Source organism: Ciconia boyciana, chromosome 20 (assembly GCF_034638445.1).
Source record: "Ciconia boyciana chromosome 20, ASM3463844v1, whole genome shotgun sequence".
Lineage (NCBI taxonomy): Eukaryota > Metazoa > Chordata > Aves > Ciconiiformes > Ciconiidae > Ciconia > Ciconia boyciana.
Window position 1 is genome coordinate 7441449 of NC_132953.1, and position 21288 is coordinate 7462736.

General features: G+C 62.8%; 1 protein-coding gene across 5 annotated transcripts; it reads left to right on the forward strand.

Moving 5' to 3' along the window:
• The first annotated feature begins 18 nt into the window (after positions 1–18).
• On the forward strand, positions 19–21225 carry PCSK7 (proprotein convertase subtilisin/kexin type 7). 5 transcript variants are annotated; one of them, XM_072884496.1, is made up of 16 exons: positions 19–161; positions 1422–1901; positions 2372–2506; positions 3000–3165; positions 5119–5209; positions 6022–6076; positions 7894–8032; positions 8636–8736; positions 13640–13807; positions 14886–14993; positions 16042–16144; positions 18482–18638; positions 18794–18888; positions 19048–19141; positions 19477–19594; positions 19786–21225. In XM_072884496.1, the coding sequence occupies exons 2-16, from the start codon at positions 1434–1436 to the stop codon at positions 20194–20196; spliced, it is 2409 nt and encodes an 802-aa protein (XP_072740597.1). In that variant the 5' UTR covers positions 19–161; positions 1422–1433; the 3' UTR covers positions 20197–21225. The 5 variants fall into 5 exon arrangements, with proteins under 5 accessions (XP_072740597.1, XP_072740598.1, XP_072740601.1 ...); XM_072884497.1 differs by lacking the exon at positions 19–161 and adding an exon at positions 171–749; XM_072884500.1 differs by lacking the exon at positions 19–161 and adding an exon at positions 784–940.
• Positions 21226–21288: the final 63 nt, after the last annotated feature.

A 21288-nucleotide genomic window follows, 5' to 3' on the forward strand; every position in this document is an offset into this window, starting at 1 on the left:
CGCCCCTTCCCTTCCCTTCCGGCGCCAGGAGCGGCGGCGCAGAGCGGCGCGCCCGGCCCGCGGGCGCCGCCCTGGCGGAGGGGAGGCCGCGCCGCCGCGGGCGGATGTGACGGGGCTGTCAGCGGCCGCGGGCTTCCGGCAGCGGCGCCGGCCCATGCCCGGTGAGCGCCCGGCGGGGACGGGACGGGCTCGGGACGGGGGCGGGGGCGGGGGCGGCAGCCCCGCGGCCCTGCCCGCCCCCTCGCTGGGGCAGCGGCCCGGCTGTCACGGACGCGCCGCCCCGGCGGAGCCAGCCAGGGCTGAGGGCGGCCTGCCCGGCCCAGCGACGGGGAGGGGGCGCGGCGGGCGCCCGGCCTGCCCCCGGGCGCTCTGGGGAGCGGCGGCAGGCGGGGGGAGCGGCCTGCCCCGGGGCGCTGCCCGCCGCGGCGGGCCGGCCCGAGTCGCCCCGGGGCGCCGGCCCGCAGGACGCCGGTTCCCGCCCGGCGCCCAGGCGTGTCCGCCTCCCCCCGCGTCCCTGGCGCCCGCCCGGCGGAGCGGGGAGCGCTGGCTCTGCCCCGGGTGGCTGCGGGGCTGCAGCGGGTGCGGTCGCTCTCCGGAGGGGCCGGTCTGGGGCGCGAGGGGGCAGGCAGAGCCTTTCGCTCAGGGCCAGGGTCCGGAGCCCGGTGTCCGGCACGAGCCGCAGCTGGCGAGCCCTGTCGCAGCCTTAGAAGCCGACCGAGGGAGGAAGACGGCCGGGGTCGTCGCTCACGGCAAGCCGCTGCGGGCCGTCGAGCTCCGGGCAGCCGGAGGACGTGTCCGAGGGCGTGGGGAGCGAAGCGGGATCTCAGGGGGCCCTTCCCGCCGTGCGGTGCCGTGGCTCGCGGAACGGGGGTTGAACCGGGGCTCGGTGCTGCTTTCCACCCGTGCCGGGTGAAAGCAGGTTCCTCCGGCCCTGCAGCGGGTGAGAAACGAGTGTGGCGGGGCTCCCCCAAAGAGGAACTGGCGCTTGGCCGCAGGTGCCGCGGAGCGTGGCATCGCTCGTGACGTCTGTTTCTGGGGAACTGCGCATCGGTAGTTTCTTGCCGGTGTTCCGCAGTGCCGGGCCACGACGAGAGAAGGAGGCGGCCCCCGTTCTGGCAGTTGGCAGTGCGGTGTGCTCTCCCCAGGGCTGCCAGCCCGGCGGGCAGGGCACCAGTTGGGATCGATCCCTGCCGCGCCTGGGTGGGGCCTCGCAGCGCTGCGCGCCTGGGAAGGAGCCGCCTCGGCTGGGGTTCCCCTGGAAGAGGATCTCTGCTGTGCCAGAGGGGTTGGTGGCAAGCCCAGGTGTGCCGGCCTTGCCCGGCAGGAGCCGGGGGGCTCTGTGGGACCCTCAGGCGAGGCCGTGGCCGCCCTGTTCCGGGTCAGAAGAGCTCCTCACCGGTTTTATTTTCTGCTGTTTGCAGCCCGCCTGTCTGATGCCGCATTGGAAGCGGAGGGTGCCGCTATGGAGCGCAGGGATGGAGGCCACGCTCTGTATCCACACGTGCCTTTGGCTGAGTGCCGCCTGGATCCCCCTCGCGTCGTCAGACGGGCTGGCCGGCGGCGGGGAGCGCGCTCCCGGCACTGAGGCCCGGCACGGCAAGCTGACGTGGGCTGTCAGCTTGGACGCGCCCGAGGAGGAGCTGGAGCAGCGGGCAGAGGAGCTGGCACGGACTGCGGGGCTGGTGAACATGGGCCGCGTTGGGGAGCTCAAGGGCCATTACCTCTTCACCTACCAGCCCGACGCCCACGCGGCAAGCGAACCTGAAGCAATAAGGAGGTCGGTGGACACTTTGTTTACACAGCACGACAGCGTGCGGTGGCACTCGGAACAGAAGCTTCTGAAACGCTCGAAACGCAGCCTGCACTTTAACGACCCCAAATACCCCCAGCAGTGGCATCTGGTGAGTGGTTTTCCGGCTCCTGTTGCGCTAGCAGGCTCGGGCTGTTTCTCTGGCCCCAAGCGAGCTCTCACGTGGCAGGCAAAACGGTCGCTTTCTGTCCTTGCGGCAAGGAGGAAGCATGCTGAGGGCTCGCCCTGCCCGCCGTGCGCTCGCCGCGATAGCGGGAGGAGGCAGCTCCTGCAGCTGGCTGCGCACCCGTGGTGCTGGGGTGGGCAGAGGGGTTTCGGCCGGAGCACGCTGTACGGTTAGCAGCCAGGAGCGCGGTGTCGGCGCGGGGCACTCCGCTTCGTGGCTCGAGCGACTCTTGCTCGCTGTCCGTGACTGTCCTGTGACTCCTCCCTGCGCTCCCAGCCCGGCCCCGGCCCCGCACGTCGCAGCCAGCCTGCCCGAAAGGTCTGGGAGCCCCTTTCTTCACAGCTGACCCACTCCTCCGCTTTTCCTCTCCCCTCGCTGTCCTTTCTGGTGCTTAGAACAACCGCAAGAGCCCCGGGAAGGACATCAATGTCACGGGCGTCTGGGAACGGAACGTGACGGGGCACGGTGTGACGGTGGTGGTGGTGGACGACGGCGTGGAGTACACCATCAAAGACATACAGCCAAATTACGTGAGTGCCAGCTCCTCTGCGGGAGGGCGCGAGGGCAAGCTGGAGGCCAGGCGAGGCGGCGCAGCTGGCGCAGGCCTCCGGCGGGCTGGGCAGCACGGCGTGAGCGTGCGAGTGCTCGGCTGCCGGCAAAGCCTGACCCGCGCTGTCACCCCGGGCTCGGCCAGGGCGGGAAGTGCCAGCGGCAAACCTTTCCCTGGGAGATTTTGCACCCAAGCTGCAGGTTTACCGGCCTTTCTGCTACCTGTGGGAGGTAGCTGCTGAGCGGTGAGAGCTGGCCTCCCTGTGACCCGCAGCAGTTGCTAAAGCTGCCTCTGGTTGTCCCTTTCCCACAGCAGCAGATAGCAGTGTTGAGCTGCAGCCCTGTGTGGAAGCAGCCTCTAAGTTCCCATGACTTCCAGGCTGTGTTTCAGCCTGCGTAGCATGCTCCTACGTCCTGCTTTTCCTGAAGAGAGGAGAGCAGAGCCCTGAGCCGTGACTGCGGGTCTGTTTTCAGAGCCCAGAAGGCAGCTACGACTTGAACTCCAACGACCCCGACCCTATGCCTCACCCTGACGAGGAGAACGGCAACCACCACGGGACCCGCTGCGCCGGGGAGATTGCTGCCGTGCCAAACAACAGCTTCTGCACGGTGGGAGTTGCCTATGGGAGCCGCATCGCAGGTACGTGCATGCCTCGGCACCCTGACGGGCCGCACTCCTGCCTGGCTTGTCTCATCTCTGATGCCGTGGGGCCGGGGCACGGCTCCGTGGGAGGGGTGGCTTGGCCAAAGCGGCTCTGAGTCAGCCGGTGCCTTGCTCAGGCTGGTTGGTCTGTCGGAGGGAGGAACTGGTCCCTGCCTGAGTTCCTCTCCAGAGGAGCTGGTTCCTGGAAGAGCGGGATAAGTGTGTGCTGGGGCAGCTTCTCCGGAGTACTCCCCGCACGCTGCCTGCCCGGCCGCAGAGCTTTCGGCAGATGCGCATCCGTACCGCGCAGCCTAAGCCGGGCAAACGTGCCATGACGTGCCCGCTCTGGTGCAGCGCTGCAGGCTGTTGTCTGGAGGCACCGGGGAAGCAAATGTTTGCCAACCCCCTGCGCTCCCCCGGCCCTTGGTCTCAGCTCTGCCTTGTGCGGCCGGACAGGGCGCGAAGGGCCGGCTGCGCATCTCTCCCCTGCGAAGCCAGGGAATGTGCCGCTGCGGCCTCGGCTGTCTCCGGAGCTCTCACGCTCCTTCACTCTGTGCTGGGCAGGATGCGTCCCTGGCAGAGCAGAGGACGGTGCTGCTGTGCTCCAGCCGGGGATGTGATTCTCTCCGTGCTCGGCAGATGGTGCCACCTTCCCTGGCTGTGACACGGGCCTGGGGAGCGGGTGGGCCCCGGGGTGCCAGCAGGGTGCTGGGGGTCGGGAGGGCGCCCAAGGGCGCTGCAGGCAGCTCTGCACCCCTGCCCTGCGTTCGGCTCCCTCCCTACCTCGCCCCGACGGGGTGCTCCCTGAGCAGCCACCCTGGTCGCAGCGCAGCAGGGTCCCCGGGCTCCGGCCGGCCCGGGAGGCTGCGGGCTGACCCTGCGAGCAGAGCCCGGCTGGCAGAAGGAAAGGTGAGCTTGTGGTTTAACTGCAGCGCAGGGAATAGGGAGGGTTTAACCCTGGGTCGCTCAGGCGGGACCTGGCACTTCTTCAGGCTTCAGCTCGCCAAAGCTGTGCCTGGCCTTGCAGGGTGAGCGCAGCGGGGCAGCCTCGAGCTCGCCGGGGGGACAGGGAGACTGCCCTGGCAGCGTGGAAGCGCCGGAGCCAGCACGGTGCCAGCCGGTGCGGGGAGAGCCAGCGCATCCCTAGCTGGGCTGCTCCGCTCCTCCACGGGGGAGGCTCGGATGCGACAGTAAAAAGCCGTGTGTGCCGTGTCAGGCAAGAGCTGAGATGGGTGGGCGGTTGCACTGTTTATAAATAGGCTTAATTGAGACGCGTGCCTGGTTTCCATTTGTAACATCCTTTGCCAGCCTAAACTGTGATGCAAAACGGTAATTATCAACGGTTTGGGTCACTGAAAACTCAGCACTGAGCCTTCCTTGGCTTTGTTGGAGAGGTGGCCTCGCCCCCCTGGCCTGAGCACAGTAGCTGGGGTGTCCTGCGCCTCTTGAGCCCTTCCCTCGGCAGGCAAGCGTGCCGTCCATCCCAAAGCGATGCCTGGCTGTTTGGCGACTTGGAAGGGGAAGCAGTTGCTCCAAGCAGGGACTAGCCTTGAAAAGCAGCGTGAAAATTGAGGGTAGGACGTGAAGAAGCCCCTGGGGAGCAGCGCTCTGGGTAGGGGGGCTCAGGGGCAGCCAGGAGTGAGCCCAGCTGGTGTTTGGTTGTGCTGTCCCCGTCACCAGCTTGGTTCTGACAGTGGGACTGGAGGACTGGCTTGGCAGAAAAGCCATGCCCAGCAGAGGATGTGGAGCCGTGCGTGAGGGTGCACCTACAGTCCCTCACGCACACCTAGCCCCTGCGGACTCATCTGCAGGGTTACGGCTCCGGGAGATCTGGTTCGGCCAGGCTGGGAGGGTGAGTGTCCCCGGTGTGAACCTGCCAAGGAATTTGCGCTGTTTATACAGCTTACTTAGATCCACTTCGGTCACGTTCCGTTGTCCTTTGTCCTGCAGGCATCCGAGTGCTGGATGGGCCCCTCACCGACAGCATGGAGGCCATCGCCTTCAACAAGCACTATCAGATCAATGACATCTACAGCTGCAGGTGAGCCCCAAGGGGACCCTGAGCCGGGCCGCGCTGACACCCAGCGAAGGGCCGTGGGCTCCGCTCTGCCTGGGGAGGGGGTCACAGTTCGTGGCTGAATGCTCACACCAGCTCCTCTCCTCTGGTGGCTCCAGCTAGCCTCGAGGCACCAAAATCAGTACCGCTTTTGTGGGTCCTGCGAGCGTGCCTGGCAGGCAGGCAGCCAGGCTGCGAGGTGGCGGGTCTGTCCCACGGAGGGAACACGCTGCCTGTCCCCCTGGGCTTGGTGCCCGCCTGTGCCCTGCAGTCTGGCTACCTCGGGGGCTCTGCGCAGCTGAACCTCGAGGGGGTTTGCAGCCGGGCGGGTACGGTGGGGCTCTTTGTTACTGCTGTTAAGAGCAACAGCAGCATTCCTCTTCCTGGGAGAGCTGGCCCAGGCTGTGCACGGCACCTATGGTTGCAAGGCCGCCTTCTGAGCGCTGCTGCAGCTCATCCCGCAGGCTGGCTGGGCTGGAGGGGGCACTGTGCCCCCCGCTGTGGCTGGGGAGCCCCGGCTGAGCCGTGTGACGGGGACTGGAATGTGTGAGAAGCTGGTTGTTAAATAAAAATCAAACATTTTGTCCACTGGAATCTGACCCAGCGGCACAGTGCAAACACGACAGTGATATCCCAGCAGCGAGGGGCCAGCCCGACGGATGGGAAAGTACAGCACCCTCCAGTCCCAGTCGTGGTGCTGGGGCTAGCTGGTGCCCGCTTGTAGCTCACTGTAATGGGAGGAAGAGTTGCTGTCTGCGACTCCTGGGGCTGTCACTTCATAGTGTCTCTCTTTGCAGCTGGGGTCCAGATGATGATGGGAAAACCGTGGATGGCCCCCATCAACTGGGAAAGGTAAAAAAGAGTCCCAGCAGCACGGGTCACGCCTGGGCTAGCCCTCCGGCGCTTGTGGTTTCTTGCCTGCCCGGACAGGCGAGGAGGGACGTTGCTGTGGTGCAGTGCTCGCTTGCTTCCATCGCTGCCAGCAGAGGTGTTGCACGTTACCGTGCGGTAGGGAGAGGTGACGTTGCTGCGGGAGGGCAGCGTTCAGGCAGTATTAGATGAGCTTTCCAAGGAGAGGCTGGTTCCAGCAGGAAAATGCTCTTTCGCAACCTGTGGTATTATTCTGACAACTTTTGCAACCCCAGGGATGCTCTCCGCTCAGGAGACCGAGCATTCCCAGTGCTAAGGGTGGTTCTCAAGGCAGGGAGCGTGCCTTCAAATGCTAGGAATACATAAGGGGCTGGGGCGATGGCTGCATTCGCTCTCAGTGGGACCGCAGTGGGGGGAATTGTCAGAGCTGAAGCTCCTTCCCGGGCCGTTACAGCGTTCTCGCAGTGCCCGTGCTGCAGAACCGCTGCAAAACACGCCCAGCTGCCCACGCCTGGCTCCCGCTGCCCAGGTGCCACAGCGAGGGGTCACAGAGGGGGCCCCAAAGCTGGCACTGCATTGCTCCTGGGATGTGGTTCTGCTTAATTTCTCTTTTGCTTGGCAGCCTTTTGCTGTACTTTTCTAACCGCAAGATAGCAGTTACTGTGCTGTTTGGAGCAATGCTGACAACTGAGCTATCAGTTCACGATGACAAATGGTTTCCAGTTCTGCAAGTTAATTTATTCTCTTCCTGCATGCAGAGACAGCTGTAACAAGCTCTGGGATACAGAGCACAAGCAAAGCTTGCTTTACCACAGCCGAGCGTCTGGAGGGCTTTCTGGCCAATGCAGTATGTGCCTTCACCTGCCGAAGGGAGGGCAGAGGAGGAGGGTTGGTTTCCAGCGGGATTGCTTTCTTGCTTGTCCATCAGACACATACCCTTTATCTAGGCGGGAATGACGTCTGTGCAAGGTGTCGGCCTGGAAATGTGCTTCCCAAGCAGGGCTGGTGTAGTTGTGTTTCTCAGCGAAGGCAAAGCCCAAGTGTATGTGGGAGCTGAGGCCTTGCAAAAGGGCAGCAGCCACGTGTGCGTAGTCTCTGTCGGCAGGAAAGCCTTGATGCTCCAGAAAAGCCAGCTCCAGAGTGAGCCCTGCTGAAATTGGGAGGGCTAGGGCTGCTGTGTTTCCCCTGGAGTTCAAATGCTGGCCAATCTTTGTGCTGTGGTTGCCTGGAAGGTTGCTTTTCCTTCTTCTCTTTTTAATGCAGAATCCGCTTAAAATCATAGTAAGCTATAGATGGTCATTCCCCAGCCCAGACGTTGGCCGCATCGCTGCCTTTGTAACACGCTTGCTCTGGAATCTCCGTGTCTGGTCGGGGCCGTAACAGACACGACTCCCTGACTCTGCTAGCCGGGTGAAGTACGGCCCGGAGGGGTTGTGGCTGGCCCCACTATCACCCCGAGCGCTTGGCAGGGCTGGTTATTGAAATCTCAGAGCGTGGACTTCGGTTGCTGGATGGAGATGCCAGGTCAGAGCTTTCCAGCACATCCTGTGCCTGCGAGCACTCCTCGGGGCGAATGCTCCCCCAGCACAGGCAGCTCGGGAGAGGCACACGCATCCGTCTGTGCCTGGGTTAGCAGCGAGGCGCGCTGCGAGGTCTGGGACAGCCCTGCTCCCCCACGGCTCGCAGCCAGGCGTGCCAGCCATGGCTGCTGGCAGAAACCCTCTGGTGTCAGTGGGGAAGGGCACGGGAAGGGCCCGCCTGCCTGCACGCCCTGAGCAGCGATGGTTCCTCCTCCGCAGGCCGCCCTGCAGCACGGCGTGATAGCGGGGCGCAGGGGCTTTGGGAGCATCTTCGTCGTGGCCAGCGGCAACGGCGGGCAACACAGCGACAACTGCAACTATGATGGTTATGCCAACTCCATCTATACTGTCACGATAGGTGAGTGCGTGTGTCTTCTGTCTCGTTCCTTCCCAGCGCAGAAAGATGAGATCGTCCCAATAGCGCAAAACCTGCCCAGCTGGAAGCTGGCTGGATAGTGGGAATCCGTGGGAAAGTGTCTGTCCTCTGGGAATGAACATGGCAGTGTGTAGAGGTGCTGGGATTCAGCCCTCGAGTCTGCAGTTTTCTTTTGACCTACAGAGCAAGAGGAGGCCAAAGAAATTCCTGCCTGCGTTCAGGCCTCCATCGCTGGGGCTGCGACAGACACACTGCCATGTTGAGGGAGTGACCTGAAATGCAGCATTCCTATCGTGTGTTTTAGAAAAGAAACGTCTAATCCGTTTTCTCGAGGGCAGAAGCTACATGAGGGGTAGGAGATCTGTGTAATATTAAGCACGGTGAAAAGTTAGTTATTGTGACTGCCTTTCCTGTAGATCTTCCAGCCATGAAAAATACAGGCTTGGGTCCGATTTCCCTGCCCAGCTCCCAGCCTGTGAAAAAGCGCAGCTAGCAGGACAGGTCCTCAGGGGCTCGTCACCTTGCAATTTCAGCAGTTAAACCGAAACAGGCTTCGTATGGTTGATGCCTTTCACTTTTTCCCAGGCGCGGTGGACGAGACGGGCTCCATGCCATTCTATGCCGAGGAATGTGCCTCCATGTTAGCGGTGACCTTCAGCGGCGGGGACAAGATGATGAGGAGCATAGTGAGTACTGTGCAAGGCACACGTCTTCCTCTGTGCTCTGCTGGCCGCACCTGGCCGTGGGGCTGGAACAGCCCAGTGCAGAGAAGGGATGAAGCTCCGTCCCTTCTGATGGCCACGCATCTGCCTTAGGCGGGTGGGTGGGTTCCTTTGTGAGGCAGAGGACAAACATGCCTTTTATCTAGGTCCTACACAAATAGTGCTCTGAGAGGGAAGCTCCCATTTCTAGTTGTTCCCCGTGTCGTCGCTGTCTGTCAGCCTGTAACTCGCGGTGCGGTGACCCTCTCTCTGCAAGGGTGTTCACGGGCACAGAGCTCCTGGCCCCAGACACAGATCCTGCGTGTGTCATGTTTGTCGCCTCAAGCGCAGGCAGGACGTCAGACCGACAGGGACAAGGACTGTGCTCCCTTATCTCCCTGCTCTGCGCTGCTGGGAACTGCAGGCAGACACCTTCTGGGATGGGGGCCGCTTGGGTGACCCCTACGAAATTCCTCTGCGCTGTGTCCCTGGGAATGTCATCCAGGGAGCTCCCCCGGCTCAGCCCCAGGGACAGCCAGCAGAAGACAAGCGTTATCCCAGTCGTGTGTGTGCCCCCTTTGCGCAGCGAGGAGGGAGCCTGGAGCGAGACTCCCATGCTCTGTGGGCTCTCCTGAAGAGAAAGGGGCAGGGGTGGCTGCGGCTCAGCTCTGCGGGGGCTGCGGCACACCCTGCCCAGCCAGACCCCTCACTTCTGCTCCGAAGGGGTGCGGGAGCACGGACGAGCGCGGAGGGCTGGGAGCAGCATCGGGCTCTTTAAACTACTTGGCCCCAGCTCCTTCTGTGTTTTGGCACGTGTGCCTCTCCCAGCTGAATTTTTCAGAATATTTTTATCAGCTTTTCCTTTTTTTGCCAAAAAATGACTTATTGTCAACAAAATGTCCTTTTTGCCCGAGCCAAACAGCCGGGCCTGTTTTCCCCAGCCCCAGGCCTGGCTCAGCGTGTTCCTCCCTTGGTGCTGGAGCACTCAGGGGGCTGTCAGGCTAGCCAGCCCGTATGGCTGTGACCCGTTCCTGTCCTGCGGTGCCAGCGGGGACTGCAGAGCCCAAGCCTCCCTGGGGCAGCGTGGGGTAAACGTCACTGGCTCCCAGGCCTGGCCGTTTGGGGTTGGGTTGTCACTGGCTTGGCAGGCACCGGGAGGATCTCCCGTCAGGACGGGCAGTTCCCAAAGGCACTTTCCTGGCAAAGCCGATGAGGCAGCGAAGTCCCAGTGGCAGACCAGCATCAGCAGCGTGTGCTCGGGGGTCTCTGGGGGCCTGACGGACGAGGGACGGTGCCTCGGGTGCTCCTGCAAGCAGGGACGTGCAGCTGTGGCTCTGTGCCTGCCAGAGAGGAGCTGAATCCAGGCTTGTCAAACAGGCTGCCCCGCGTGCTGGGTAAACCGGGGAAACAGGGAGAGCCTGGGTTCCTCAGCCACCTGGTTGGGACTCAGCAAGCTCCTCTTGCAGTCCAGAGCCACAGCAGGAATCTCTGCTTAACCAGAGCACGGCACAATCTGCCTGGAGCGATGGCTCGGCTCATGTGGCAGGGAAAGTAAAACCCAGAATGGAGCTAATTTTTCCTTTCAGAAATAACTTCAATTGTCCCAAGCTGGTTTGGAAACTACTGACGCTAGGAAAAAAGGAGACAGCAGCCAAGCAAGGGCTCTGCTGCACTTTCATCAGGAGTTACAGAGTTTTGGGTTTATGTCCAGCTTCCCCCAAGCCTGCTGCTGGTGAGAGCGCTTTGAAGGTGTCAAACTCCCCTTCATTTCGAATACCGGCTTTATGGGCCACTAACGCGGGAGCTGGTATTCCATCGGGGAGCCAGGACGAGATGCCACGCGTTGCCTAGGCACGACGTGTGCCAGAGAGCCATCCTGTTTCTTCGCGGTACCTCGAAAGCTCCTTTAGCGAGCCCGTGCCATGTTAAAACCTACATGCCCCTTTTTCTGGAGGATAGTCTGCTCCTAAATGCCCGTTAACTGTGCTTCAGTGATGTCAGAGTTAACTTCTCAGCAGCCATCAGCTGGGTTCTTTTCTTTTACCAGACTATAAACTTTGTGTGGTTTCCTTAATGGGAAGAATTTGATACGGCTTCTGGCACCAGCTGCACTTCCTACTGAAAGTTTATGCTGCTCAGGGTGCTCTTTGTAGGACGCGCAGCATCCCGAGCGCAAGCTGAAGTTGTTAACAGCTGGCAGAACGTTACGGAGTCAAGCACCAACGGCAACAAAACTTACAGCTTTTGGCGGCAGGGGCTGTCTCCCCATGGGGAGCACAGGGAGACGGACACATTCTGTTTGCAGTGAGGTGGCATAATTTGTGAGCCTCCTGATGCCTCTTTTGAGGCTCTGCATGCTCTGCACAGCCCCGTGTGGTCCCTCTGCAGAGGCCCGGTTGTGCTGGAGTGACGCTGTGGTCAGCAGTGAAGATGAGGAAGGTCGCAAACCGTAACTGCCTTGAGTTTCCCCCGAAGTTGCTTAGTTCAGGCCCGGTCCCTCTCTCTCTCTCTCCCCCCAAAGAAAACCAGCTGCATTTGTCGCTTCTCAACTGGGATACGTGGTCCCTGAAGCGAGGGTCTCCCAGGACTCTTTATGGTGAGCTTGAGCTCCCTGTGAGCAGCGGCTGTCGTAAGCAGCAGCAGCTCGTTTGAATTGGTATTTTGGTCCTAAGGCAGCAAAGCTCCGTGCGTGTGTCCGCAGTACCCTGGAGAACTTCTGCGGTGTTTGAGTTTGGGGTGCGTGTGCCTCTCCCTGAACGGGTGCTGGTTTTCCTGCGTGGGGAGCAGAGCTAAGAGATGTCACCTCCAAAGGCCCCAGGGATGTGGGCTGAAATCGGAAGCTTCTCGCAAGAGCTTGGTCCAGCCTCTGCAGCCAAGCTGGCTGCGAGCGGGGGCGAGGGGAGCAGTGCCCCCGTGGGACCCTGCTGTGCCTTGGCTGTTGCTCCCACAGGCCAGAGCAACCACCTGTGGTCCCGAGCGGTGTAAAGCTGCTGTTCCCTATCCTTAGCTCAACACTGTGCAAACAGTGGCTGCAAAGGTGCCTTCCTGCCCTTGCCCTGGGGAGAAGCTGCCTGAGCCACTCTGCCCAGCCCCGCGCTGGACTGTTTGCGTCCCAGCTCCCAGCACAGGGCCGAATCTCTCGACGGGGGAGCTGTGGTGTTGTCCTTCCCCCCTTGTACGGGTTTTTGCTGGGTCCCCACGTCCTGGCCAGGAACTGTCTGGGAAATGTTTCCAGGCTTTTCAGCAGCTAATCCCTGACCCTCTCCCCCTGCTGCTGCCCTGCTCTTGCTGTTGTTCTGGTCTTGGCTAAGGGAGGATGACGGGATCTCTGGCTGCCCCTCCCGTCTCCCAGCCTGATCTCAGCAACCACAGAGAGAGAGAAAGCTCATGTGCTGCAAATTCCTCCCTCCTGTCTGGGGGGAAGCTGCCCGTGCAGAAGAGACGGCTGGGAGACGGACAGATTAGATGTGGTTCATGCAGGCAGGGCTTTAGGGCCACCTCCCCATGTCTTTCCTCTGGAGGGGGAATCCTTGGGCATCCAGAGAACTCTCTTGTTTTGTCTGAAAGCCTTCTACGAAGGGGGTCAGAGCCTGGATGCTGGCCTTGCCGTGCCATACTCGGACTGGGTGCTGCCCCGCTGCCCCAGCTCGCCTTTCCCTGCCCGTTTCCCTGTGGTCACAGAGAGGCAGGAGGTGTCCCTGGGTGAGGGACCGTGGGCGCTCAGCTGCAGTCCCTCCTTTTCCTCCTGACATAGCAAATCTCTTAGGAAGGGGTGTGAAGGTGCTGTGTGAGCGTCTGTGGTCCCTTTTAAAGGGGACCCGGCACGATGCAGAGAAGCCCAGCTCTTCGACCCAGCATTGCGTGCAGCAGTGCTCTCCCCTGCCTGGGCCATCACGCTCTGATTCCCGCTCTGTGCCAAACCTCACGCCCCTCTGCCTGCTCAGAGGCTTTCCCATCTGCTCACCTGGGGCAGACCGCGTTTATCAGACACGCCGGGCTGGGCTGGCTGCCTGGCAGAATGGGGAAAGGCACTGCTGGCTGCACAGAGCACCCTTGTAATTGCCGTAGCAGCAGTGCAGCAGGGGCTGGGTTAGCTCCTCTCTCCCCAGGACAGGCAGCTCAGCCCGGCCAAAGGTGTCCTGCAGGAGAGAAGGTTTTCACTGTCCTCAGCAAATAATCGGGTGCCCCTGAGGGCCCTTGGCGCTGGGGGAGAGGGCTAGCCGGGGGACCCAGACTGCTGGGGAGGAGAGCTGCTGACTCCACCTTTTCTCCCTTCTCGCTCCCAGTTTTCCAAGCCTCCTCTTAATGTGTCCAGCCAGCCCGAGGGGGATCTTTTCCTCCTCATCAGGCTCGTGGTAGAGCAATAGAAATTACATGAGCATTGCTGATGTGAATGCACAAGCAGTAAATCAGCGCTGCAGGGCTGTCAAGAAAACCCACCAGCTTGTGCACCACCCTGCACGCTGCTGGGGTGCTCATGCAGTAAATGAGGACCCCGGCCTCCCCGCAGGGCGCCCGGGCTGCCCTCGCTCGCAAGCTCTCTGCCATCTGCCTTGTTCTCTGCCGGAGCGTGGCCGCTGGCCCTGTTTTCTGCCTGTTGTGCTCGGGCATTGCTCATTTCTTATCTGTGTCCAGGATGATGGCGGGGAGCCCCAGAGCCCCCATCTCTCATGCCCTTTGCATAGTGCGGGGGCACACTCTCCTCTGTCCCCGGGGCTTTTGCCAGCAGTTGTGTCGCAGGCTGAGCATGGGCTGCCGGTGGAGCTGGGGTGGCAAGGGCATGGCTCGGGGCCGGGACTGCATGCTCCGTTGCTCCGGTACCTATCCCAGCCACCCCAGCATGGCAAACAGTGGCCTGACGGGAGGTATCTCTCCCCTTTCTCGGCAGGTGACAACAGACTGGGATTTGCAGAAGGGCACGGGCTGCACGGAGGGCCACACAGGGACGTCAGCTGCCGCTCCTCTTGCAGCCGGGATGATCGCGCTGATGCTGCAGGTGCGGCCGTGTCTCACCTGGCGAGACGTCCAGCACATCATTGTCTTCACCACCACCAAGGTGAGCGGCCTTCCCTCCCTCCTGCCGCCCTTCGGCGATGCTGCAGGATGGCCGAGGTCCTGCTGTGCACATCTTTGTTTACGTCTGCCTGCCCCTCTATAAATCTCTCGGTTGCCTGGCTCCCAGCAAAGGGATTACGTTTTCCCCTCGCCCCTTGTTCCTCCCAGGAATGCGGCTGAGGCATTTTCCTCTGTCATGATAAAAAATGGGTTATTTGCTCCAGGAATGCCTCCATCTGCCAGCGTACAGGTCTTCCAGGGGCTCACCATGCCTCACCCGCAGACACCGGGAGCGTGTGTGTGCGTGCGGTGTGGCTGGCCCGGCCGAAGGGCCGGCACGCATCTCTGCAATGCCACCCCGCAGTCCGTGCAGTGGGAAAGCGAGAGCTCTGCCCTGCTCTGGCCTTTCCTTGGGCTCTCCAGAGAGGCAGGCTCTTGGAAACAGACATGAGGGAGGGCTCGGCAGCAGACACAGCCCTTCCTTTTGCTCGGCCTCGACTCCAGCATGGCTTTGCTGCGGAGAGCAGGAGTGGGAACCAACTCAAGCTGCCCGATTCGGCTTAGGGACAGGGCTTCTTCTGCACCCCTCTGGGGAGCAGGAGTCCGTGTCCAGCTAATGCTGTACTTGCTTTGGCACCGGGCAGTGCTTTCCACAACTGCAAGCCAGCATTGCCAGAGTACTACAACCTGATAAGTGGTGGGACCCGGATCTGTCCTGGCCCAGATCGTGTTGATTTAAAGGACTTGGTTCCTTCTCCCCAAGGCTTCTGCCATCCCACAGGCCGTGGCTTGGGCAGCGGGAGGCAGGGAGCAGCTGGGATGTTTCAGAGCAGAGGCATTTGTGCCCTTTCGTGCTGCTTGATTTCCTTTCTGAGGAGCTGGGAAGCCTGTTTGTCCTGGGACTTCTTTCAAACAAAGGTCAACCTGTTTCTTTCTAATAAGGCCATGTGCATTTGCTTCCCTGCTGCTGTGGGATGTTTCTGAGCCTCCTTCCCTTTGGGCCCGGTTGCCTTTGCTCTGGGTCTGCAGGGCTGCCGGTGTACCCCAAGGTAACAAGAGTGCCCTGCATTTCTTTTCAGTACGAGGATCGTCACGCGAAGTGGGACATCAACCAGGCCGGCTTCAGCCACAGCCATCAGCACGGCTTCGGCTTGCTGAACGCCTGGAGGCTGGTTAACGCTGCCAAGGTAGTTCCCCTCCCTGTCCCAGGCGTGCCCCGGAGGCAGGTAGAGCAGACCCAGGCCGGTGGCGGCGACAGGTCCTGTACTGGCAACGCCGTGGGCTGACACTGTTGCCGTTCGCGGCCAGTGCTTTGGCCGTCATCCTGCTGGCCCTCGCTATAAGGCTGCTTTTGGTATGAAGTAATGAGGCTTTCGGCAATGCCTGAAACCTGCCCCCGAGCTGCTGCTCTCTCAGCACTATATATAGCCATGGGCAAGAGCCTTCGCTGGTGGGAGATGACAGCTCTGATTCATGGCTTGGGGAGTTTCGTCAGCAGCCCCAGCACCATCCTCCCTACGCAGTGGGCTCCAGGGAGGGTGTCATGCCCCAAGGAAGCAGGGTGTTCTCAACTGGCAGCTCTGGGCTCCACGTCCGGGGGGCTGCTGGGGCTGCCAAGGGAGTGGTGTGGTCAGAGCAGGCAGGGGCGTCCCCGTCTCTTGTGCCTGTGCCCCCAGTTGCATGGAGACCAGGACACGTCCCTTTGGCACTTGGTCCTCACTCGTGCGTAGAGCACCGTGCAGCTGTGCCGGGTCGCTGCCGGTGGCCAGCAATGCCCCCTGTTTCACAGGGGCTTCCAGGCTGCCCTCTCTTCCTGCAAGGCTTGGGGTTCTGCTATGTTTCCTGCCGTGCTGTGCCTGGGGTTGAAATGGAATGGCTTCAAGTAACCGCTCCAAGCCACTCGGGTGGTGGCGGAGGCAAACCCAGAGCTGGGGAGTCCTGAGTCTCGACCAGCTCCTCCAGCCCGTGGCAGTCGCTTTCCTTCCACTCCTAGGCGTGCGGGCACTCCTCTCCAGCCCTGCGGCGCTTGCTGCAGCCCGTGCGTGCTGCCTGGGTTTGCGTGCCCAGAGCAGCGTCAGGAGAGGACCCTTGGCCTGGCCCCAAGCTGTGCCCACGTCCACACGCATTAAGTGTGCTACGGACAGGAGCAGCTTGCAAGAGTGGTGGGAGATTGAGAGATGAATGTGCGGGGAGGGTGCAACCTCGTGCTGAATCCTCTTGCCTTTCCCTTGACAGATCTGGGAGTCCGTCCCATACCTCGCCTCCTACGTGAGCCCTGTGCTGAAGGAGGGCAGGAGCATCCCGTTACTGCCGCTGGAGCTGGAGGTCACCTGGAACGGTAAGAGCAGGTGTGCCATGTGAGAGCACGTGCTCGTACACACCGAGGCCAGGGATCCCGCCCGTTCCCTCTGGCGTGGGGCGCAGCTGGGCACGCTGGCAGCCTGGCAGGGCAAGCCCTGGGCTGTGTGAGGCCACAAAGGGGTTAAGCGTTGGGCTGCCTGGGCTTTTTCCTCTCTCTTTCCGCTGCCCTTCCCCAGGGGATCTGTGTCTGTTGATGTGGTCCCCTCCTCGATAACTCCATCCCATAGATTGATGTCTTTGAGGAGCCAGACAGGCATTAGCGAGCATGGCCAGGCTGGGCAGCAGCCAGACCTGCTCCTCTGGCTTTGACCATTTTAGGTAATGCTCCAGCTCCTGACTTGGCCAGCCTCTGTCCACATAAACAAGGCACTGCTCTGGCTGCTACCAGTGGGAAGGAGAGCTCGGCCCCGAGCCCTTCCCGGCTCCCCAGCAGGGCCTGGCTCTCTGGCTGGGCACAGCTTCTTGCGCCGAGGCTTGTCCCACCGGAGATGCTGTCCCAGGGGGCCTGGCCCTGTGCCCCTCGCTGCCCCAGCTGCAGCTCCTGGCAGAGGCGCTGGGCGCTGGCAGCGCCCCGAGGCTGTTCCTCAGGATAGAGGTGCCCCTGGAAAGAGTCTGGGGCTTGGCAGGCCGGCACCCCCTTGCAGGTGGTCCCTGCCCTCCCCTCCTTGCTGCAGGCTGAGGAGATGCTGGGCAGGCGCTGGGCACACGTTCTGTTCTCCCTCTCTCCTGTCCGTGCCCGGCTGGGCTGGTCCAGCACTGCAGCACGCTGCTCCCTTGCGGGTACCAGCACCGCAGGGCCCCAGAGGGACAGACGGACGGAGGGGTGACGCCCTGCTCCTCGGGCTGGCAGCGGGGTTGGCCCCGCTCTGCCTCTGAGGAGAGGGTTGGGGGTCAAGAAGCTCCTTCTGCCCTAAAAGGAGTTGCGAGCTGAAAGCTGGGCAGCAAGCAGATTTTGGGAGAGGCAGAAAAGAGGCCTTTGGAGAAGAATGCGCAGAGGAATGTGTGGCCGGGGGCACTGCTGTCCCCCAGGTGCCAGGCTGGCTCCGAGTTAACCCTTTCCCCACGTAGCCCCAGGGAGCGTGCTGGCCGGCCGCTGCAGGCAGGCTGCCTGGTTCTGGGGCGCGCCCGCCTCCCCGCTTAGAAGATGTTGGGGAGCACCCACCTGCCGCTCGGCCGGGGCTGCCGGGAGGAGGCCGAGCCACAGGCTGAAATCCGCTCTGAGGCGTTCCAGGGTTTCCTGTGCTATAATTAGCAGCTCTGGGGCCGTGAGCGTCCGTGGAGCTGCGAACGGTTTGAGATGGACGCCGGGCTTCTCATCCCAGTCCTCTTTCCAAACCTGGCTCCTGTGGAGCTGTGGGTTCAAAGCAGCCTCTGGGGCTGCCAAAAGCTGTCACAAATCCAGGGCGGGAAGGACCTGATGAAGGACGAGGTGTTATTTCATTGCAGTGGCCCAAGCACTCTGGGTGGGCTCCTGAACCCCCAAGCCGTGAGTCAGGGCCGGGGTCAGAGTCGGATGCCGGGGAGCCCGCGGGGCAGTGACACAAGTCGTGTGGGCAGCAGCTGGGCCCCGCTTGTGAAATGAGGATTCGGCTGCAGGCGAGAGGCTGCTGGTAAATGAGAGGGCTGGGCCCCCTCCTTGTGAGCAGAGGAAAGCGTGGGTTTGTATCGTCTTCCTGCTCTGGGACATGCTGGGAGATGCCCGGGAGTCAGCTTTTCCACCGCTAATGCTGCTGTTGCCTTTCACCCCTCCTTCCTCACCACCTCCTCCTCACCCCTTTCGCACCATCCTTTCCACCCTGCCTGGTCCTGGCTGAACACGGGGAGGGGACAAAGGGCACAGCTGCGGACAGAGGACAGCCAGTACCAGGTGCCTCCTGCACCTCTGGTCTGGGAGGACCTGACTTGTCCTGGCCCGTGTCAAGCGGCCCGAGCACGATGTGGGGGGCCCGGGAGGGAGCGTGCCAGGACACCTTTACCTGTGCTAGCCGGGGAGGTGTGTGGGTGGCTCGGCTCGGCTCGGCTCGGCTCGGCTCAGGCAGACAAGGAGGCTCCTCGCAGAGCGTGGACCAGGGCCAGGCCTCTGAGCACAGCACGACGTGGCTGCCGGGTGCTCGGCAGAGCCTCCCTGCGTGGGGTGCGGCTGCCCTGGCTCCTGCCTCTTGCTCCGGGGGCAGAGACGCGCGGGGCAGCTGGGAGGAGGCAGAGACGAGCGTGCGTGTCCTGCCAAGTGGCACAGCAGCCCCTTAGGGCCAGCTGGAAGTGGGGACTCCATCCCGGCCGCCAGCCTTGGCAAAGCCTGCCTTCCCTTTCCCAGTCACCACCGCCGACCTGGAGCTCTCCGGCATGAGAACCCTGGAGCACGTGGCAGTCACCGTCACCATAACCCACCCCCGCCGCGGCAACCTGGAGATCAGGCTCTTCTGCCCCAGCGGCATGATGTCCCTGATAGGGACCGCCAGGAGCATGGACTCGTAAGCACCGAGGGGACGGGGGTGCGGAGGCTCACGCTGCAGGGCAGGACAGCCAGCCCAGCTGGCCCCAGGCAGGAGGGCCAGGGCCCACGTCCCGCCTTGTGGCTCGGGCTACGTTACCCTCTCATGGGTTGTTTCTCCTCACTCTTTGGCAGGGACCCCAATGGCTTTGCTGACTGGACGTTCTCCACGGTCCGGTGCTGGGGCGAGGAAGCACAGGGCACGTATAGACTGGTCATCAGGGACATCGGTGAGTCCTGCCTTCCAGGGGTGGGGCGGTGGCAGCAGGTCCGTGCCGTGTCCTGGGGAGCTGCCGGCTCAGCACCTGGGTGGCTGCGGGTCAGCTCCGTGCAGTGTCACCCAGCCAGGTGGGAGAGTTCCCCACTGGCCCAACCTGTTTCTTCCCCAGGAGACGAGAGCCTGAGGCCTGGGACCTTGAAGCAGTGGCAGCTGACCCTGTACGGCTCCTCCTGGTCCCCAGCAGAGATGAAGGAACGGCAGAGGTAGGACGCCACAACCCCGTCTCGGTGGGGAGACGGGAGGTGGAGGGCTAAGGGACGTTACCGGAAGTCTCTGAGCAGGGGCTGCTTGGCTGGAGCAGCGTTGCTGCGAGGTGCGTGGCAGGGTGAGGCTGCAGCCTGGCCGCCGGCCCCGGCACGGGGCACTGGGGCTGCCCTCAACACCCTGCACAGGGGAGCCGTGGGCCGTTGGCTGGGTCTGACCCAGGAGGGCCGCCCGCAGGGGTGGAAGAGGCGCTCCAGACGCCTTGTGGGCATTTGGGACCCTCCCTGGAGCAGCCCTGCCCGCGGGACCCTCACGGGGTGCCTCTGTCCCCCAGGCTGCTGGAGGAAGCAATGAGCGGGCAGTACCTGAGCAGCGACTTCTCCCTGCCCTGCCCTCCGGGGCTGGAGATCCCCGAGGAGCAGCGCTACACGATCACAGCCAACACCCTCAAGGTGAGCCTGCCCGCGGGCCGGGGGCACTGCCGGCTGGCGCCGAGCGGGGAGGCCCCGTCCTCTGCAGGAGGGACTGGAGGAGTGGGAACCTGCGTCGCTCATCCTCCTGGCGCTGTGCCTTCTCCGCCGGGCGACCGCAGGGCGCTGGCGTGGTCGAGGGCTTTGTTTCTTAGGGGCTTTCCTCCTCGCAGACCCTCCTGCTGTTGGGATGCTTTGCCGTGTTCTGGACTTTCTACTACATGCTGGAGGTTTGCCTGACCAGGAACAACGTGGGGCTTGACCTGACCTGCAACGGCTCCGCCGTCTGCAAGTGGTACCAGCAGGGAGGGAAGCACAGAGCCCTGGAGAGCGGCCTGGAGATGGAGTCTGTGCCGCTCTACCGGGAGAAGGACATCGAGGACATCGAGATGGAGTGTGAGCACCCGGAGCCTGCCCAGGAGGACGAGGGGGAGGAGGGGTCCTGGACCCCCACCCGCCCCAACATTCCCAGCAGCAGCAGAGCTGCGAGCTTCCACGAGGCGGCCCCCGCCGGAGCAGGGTACCTTGGCCGGGAGGTGACAGCTCAGCTCCTCTCAGAGGACAGGGAGCACCAGAAGTGCTAGCTGGGGCCGGGGGTTTGAGCTGCATCCCTCCCACTCGGCACGTCCTTCCCAGGCACGGGCAGCAGAGGCTTCCTGAGCCACCGGGGACCGCTGCCGTTGTGTCCTGCGGAAGGTGGTGGTGGAAGTGGCTCAGAAACAAGGAGAAAGAGTGCTGGCAGCGGAAGGGGAGCTTCCCTTTCCCTCGCTCTGGAAAACAAAGCAAGCCTTAAACCCATTCCTAACGGAACCTGCCCTGCAGCGACGCTCAGGGCTTCCCTTTGCGCGGGGAGCAAGGCCCCGCACCGATGCCTCCTGGGCGCGTGGCGGCCCTGGCGGAGCCACGCACGGAGTCCCCTGCACACCGCAGCTCCCGCGGCCTTGCAGCACGGGGAAGAAGTGTCGCTTTGTCCCCAGTTTCTGCAGAGTGAGCCTGGAAGATGTGGCGGGGCCCCTGGCAGCCGCCTCCGCAGGCAGGGACCGCACAGCACTGTCATTTGCCTGCCCCGCCGGGCTAGGGGCCGGCCAGTGCCCACCAGCTGCGCCCAGCTTAGAAGCGGGGAGTCACCTTGCCCGTCTCCAGCCAGTGCTTGCTCCCTGTCCCCTGTGCTCTGACCCCGCCACCTCCTCCTCATCTCCCGCAGGCACGCGAGCAGCCGTGTGGTTTGGGCGGCGGGAGGCAGCCGGGCTTTCTCGACCGTCCTGCTCAGGGGGGCAGGACGGGGCCGACCCTGCTGCGGCGGGCGCAGAAGCACCTCCGGCTGCAGGTACCACGGCAGCGCGAGCTCGCTGCGGCCGCTTCCCCCAGTTGCCTCCCCGCCGCTTGCTGGGGCATCCGTTTGTGCCCGGTGCCCGGGAGGGACGGGGCCGTGGGCAATGCCTGCTTTGGGCCGGGAAGGGGAGGCCGAGTTGCTCTGGCAGTGGCTCATCTGCAAGCGGGGGCGGCTTGTTCATGTGTCTTCGGGGTCGTTGGTTTATTTTTTTAAAGCTGGGGTTTGTTTTTTAATCAGCAAAGCCCTTTTGTGTAGCTTTCCAAATAAAGTCTTAAAAACCCTTCTCTCCCCCATCCGTCGCTCCTCCGCCCTCCCAGCACGTTCTGGCTGTGGAGGCATGAGT

What these genes read in the sequence shown, in the direction of transcription:
- PCSK7 (XM_072884496.1), top strand. Translation starts at nt 1,434, where the DNA reads ATGCCGCATTGGAAGCGGAGGGTGCCGCTATGGAGCGCAGGGATGGAG. An exon ending in ACAAGATGATGAGGAGCATA is followed by an intron (nt 8,737 to 13,639) that starts GTGAGTACTGTG and finishes CTTTCTCGGCAG; the next exon opens with GTGACAACAGACTGGGATTT. An exon ending in TTGTCTTCACCACCACCAAG is followed by an intron (nt 13,808 to 14,885) that starts GTGAGCGGCCTT and finishes ATTTCTTTTCAG; the next exon opens with TACGAGGATCGTCACGCGAA.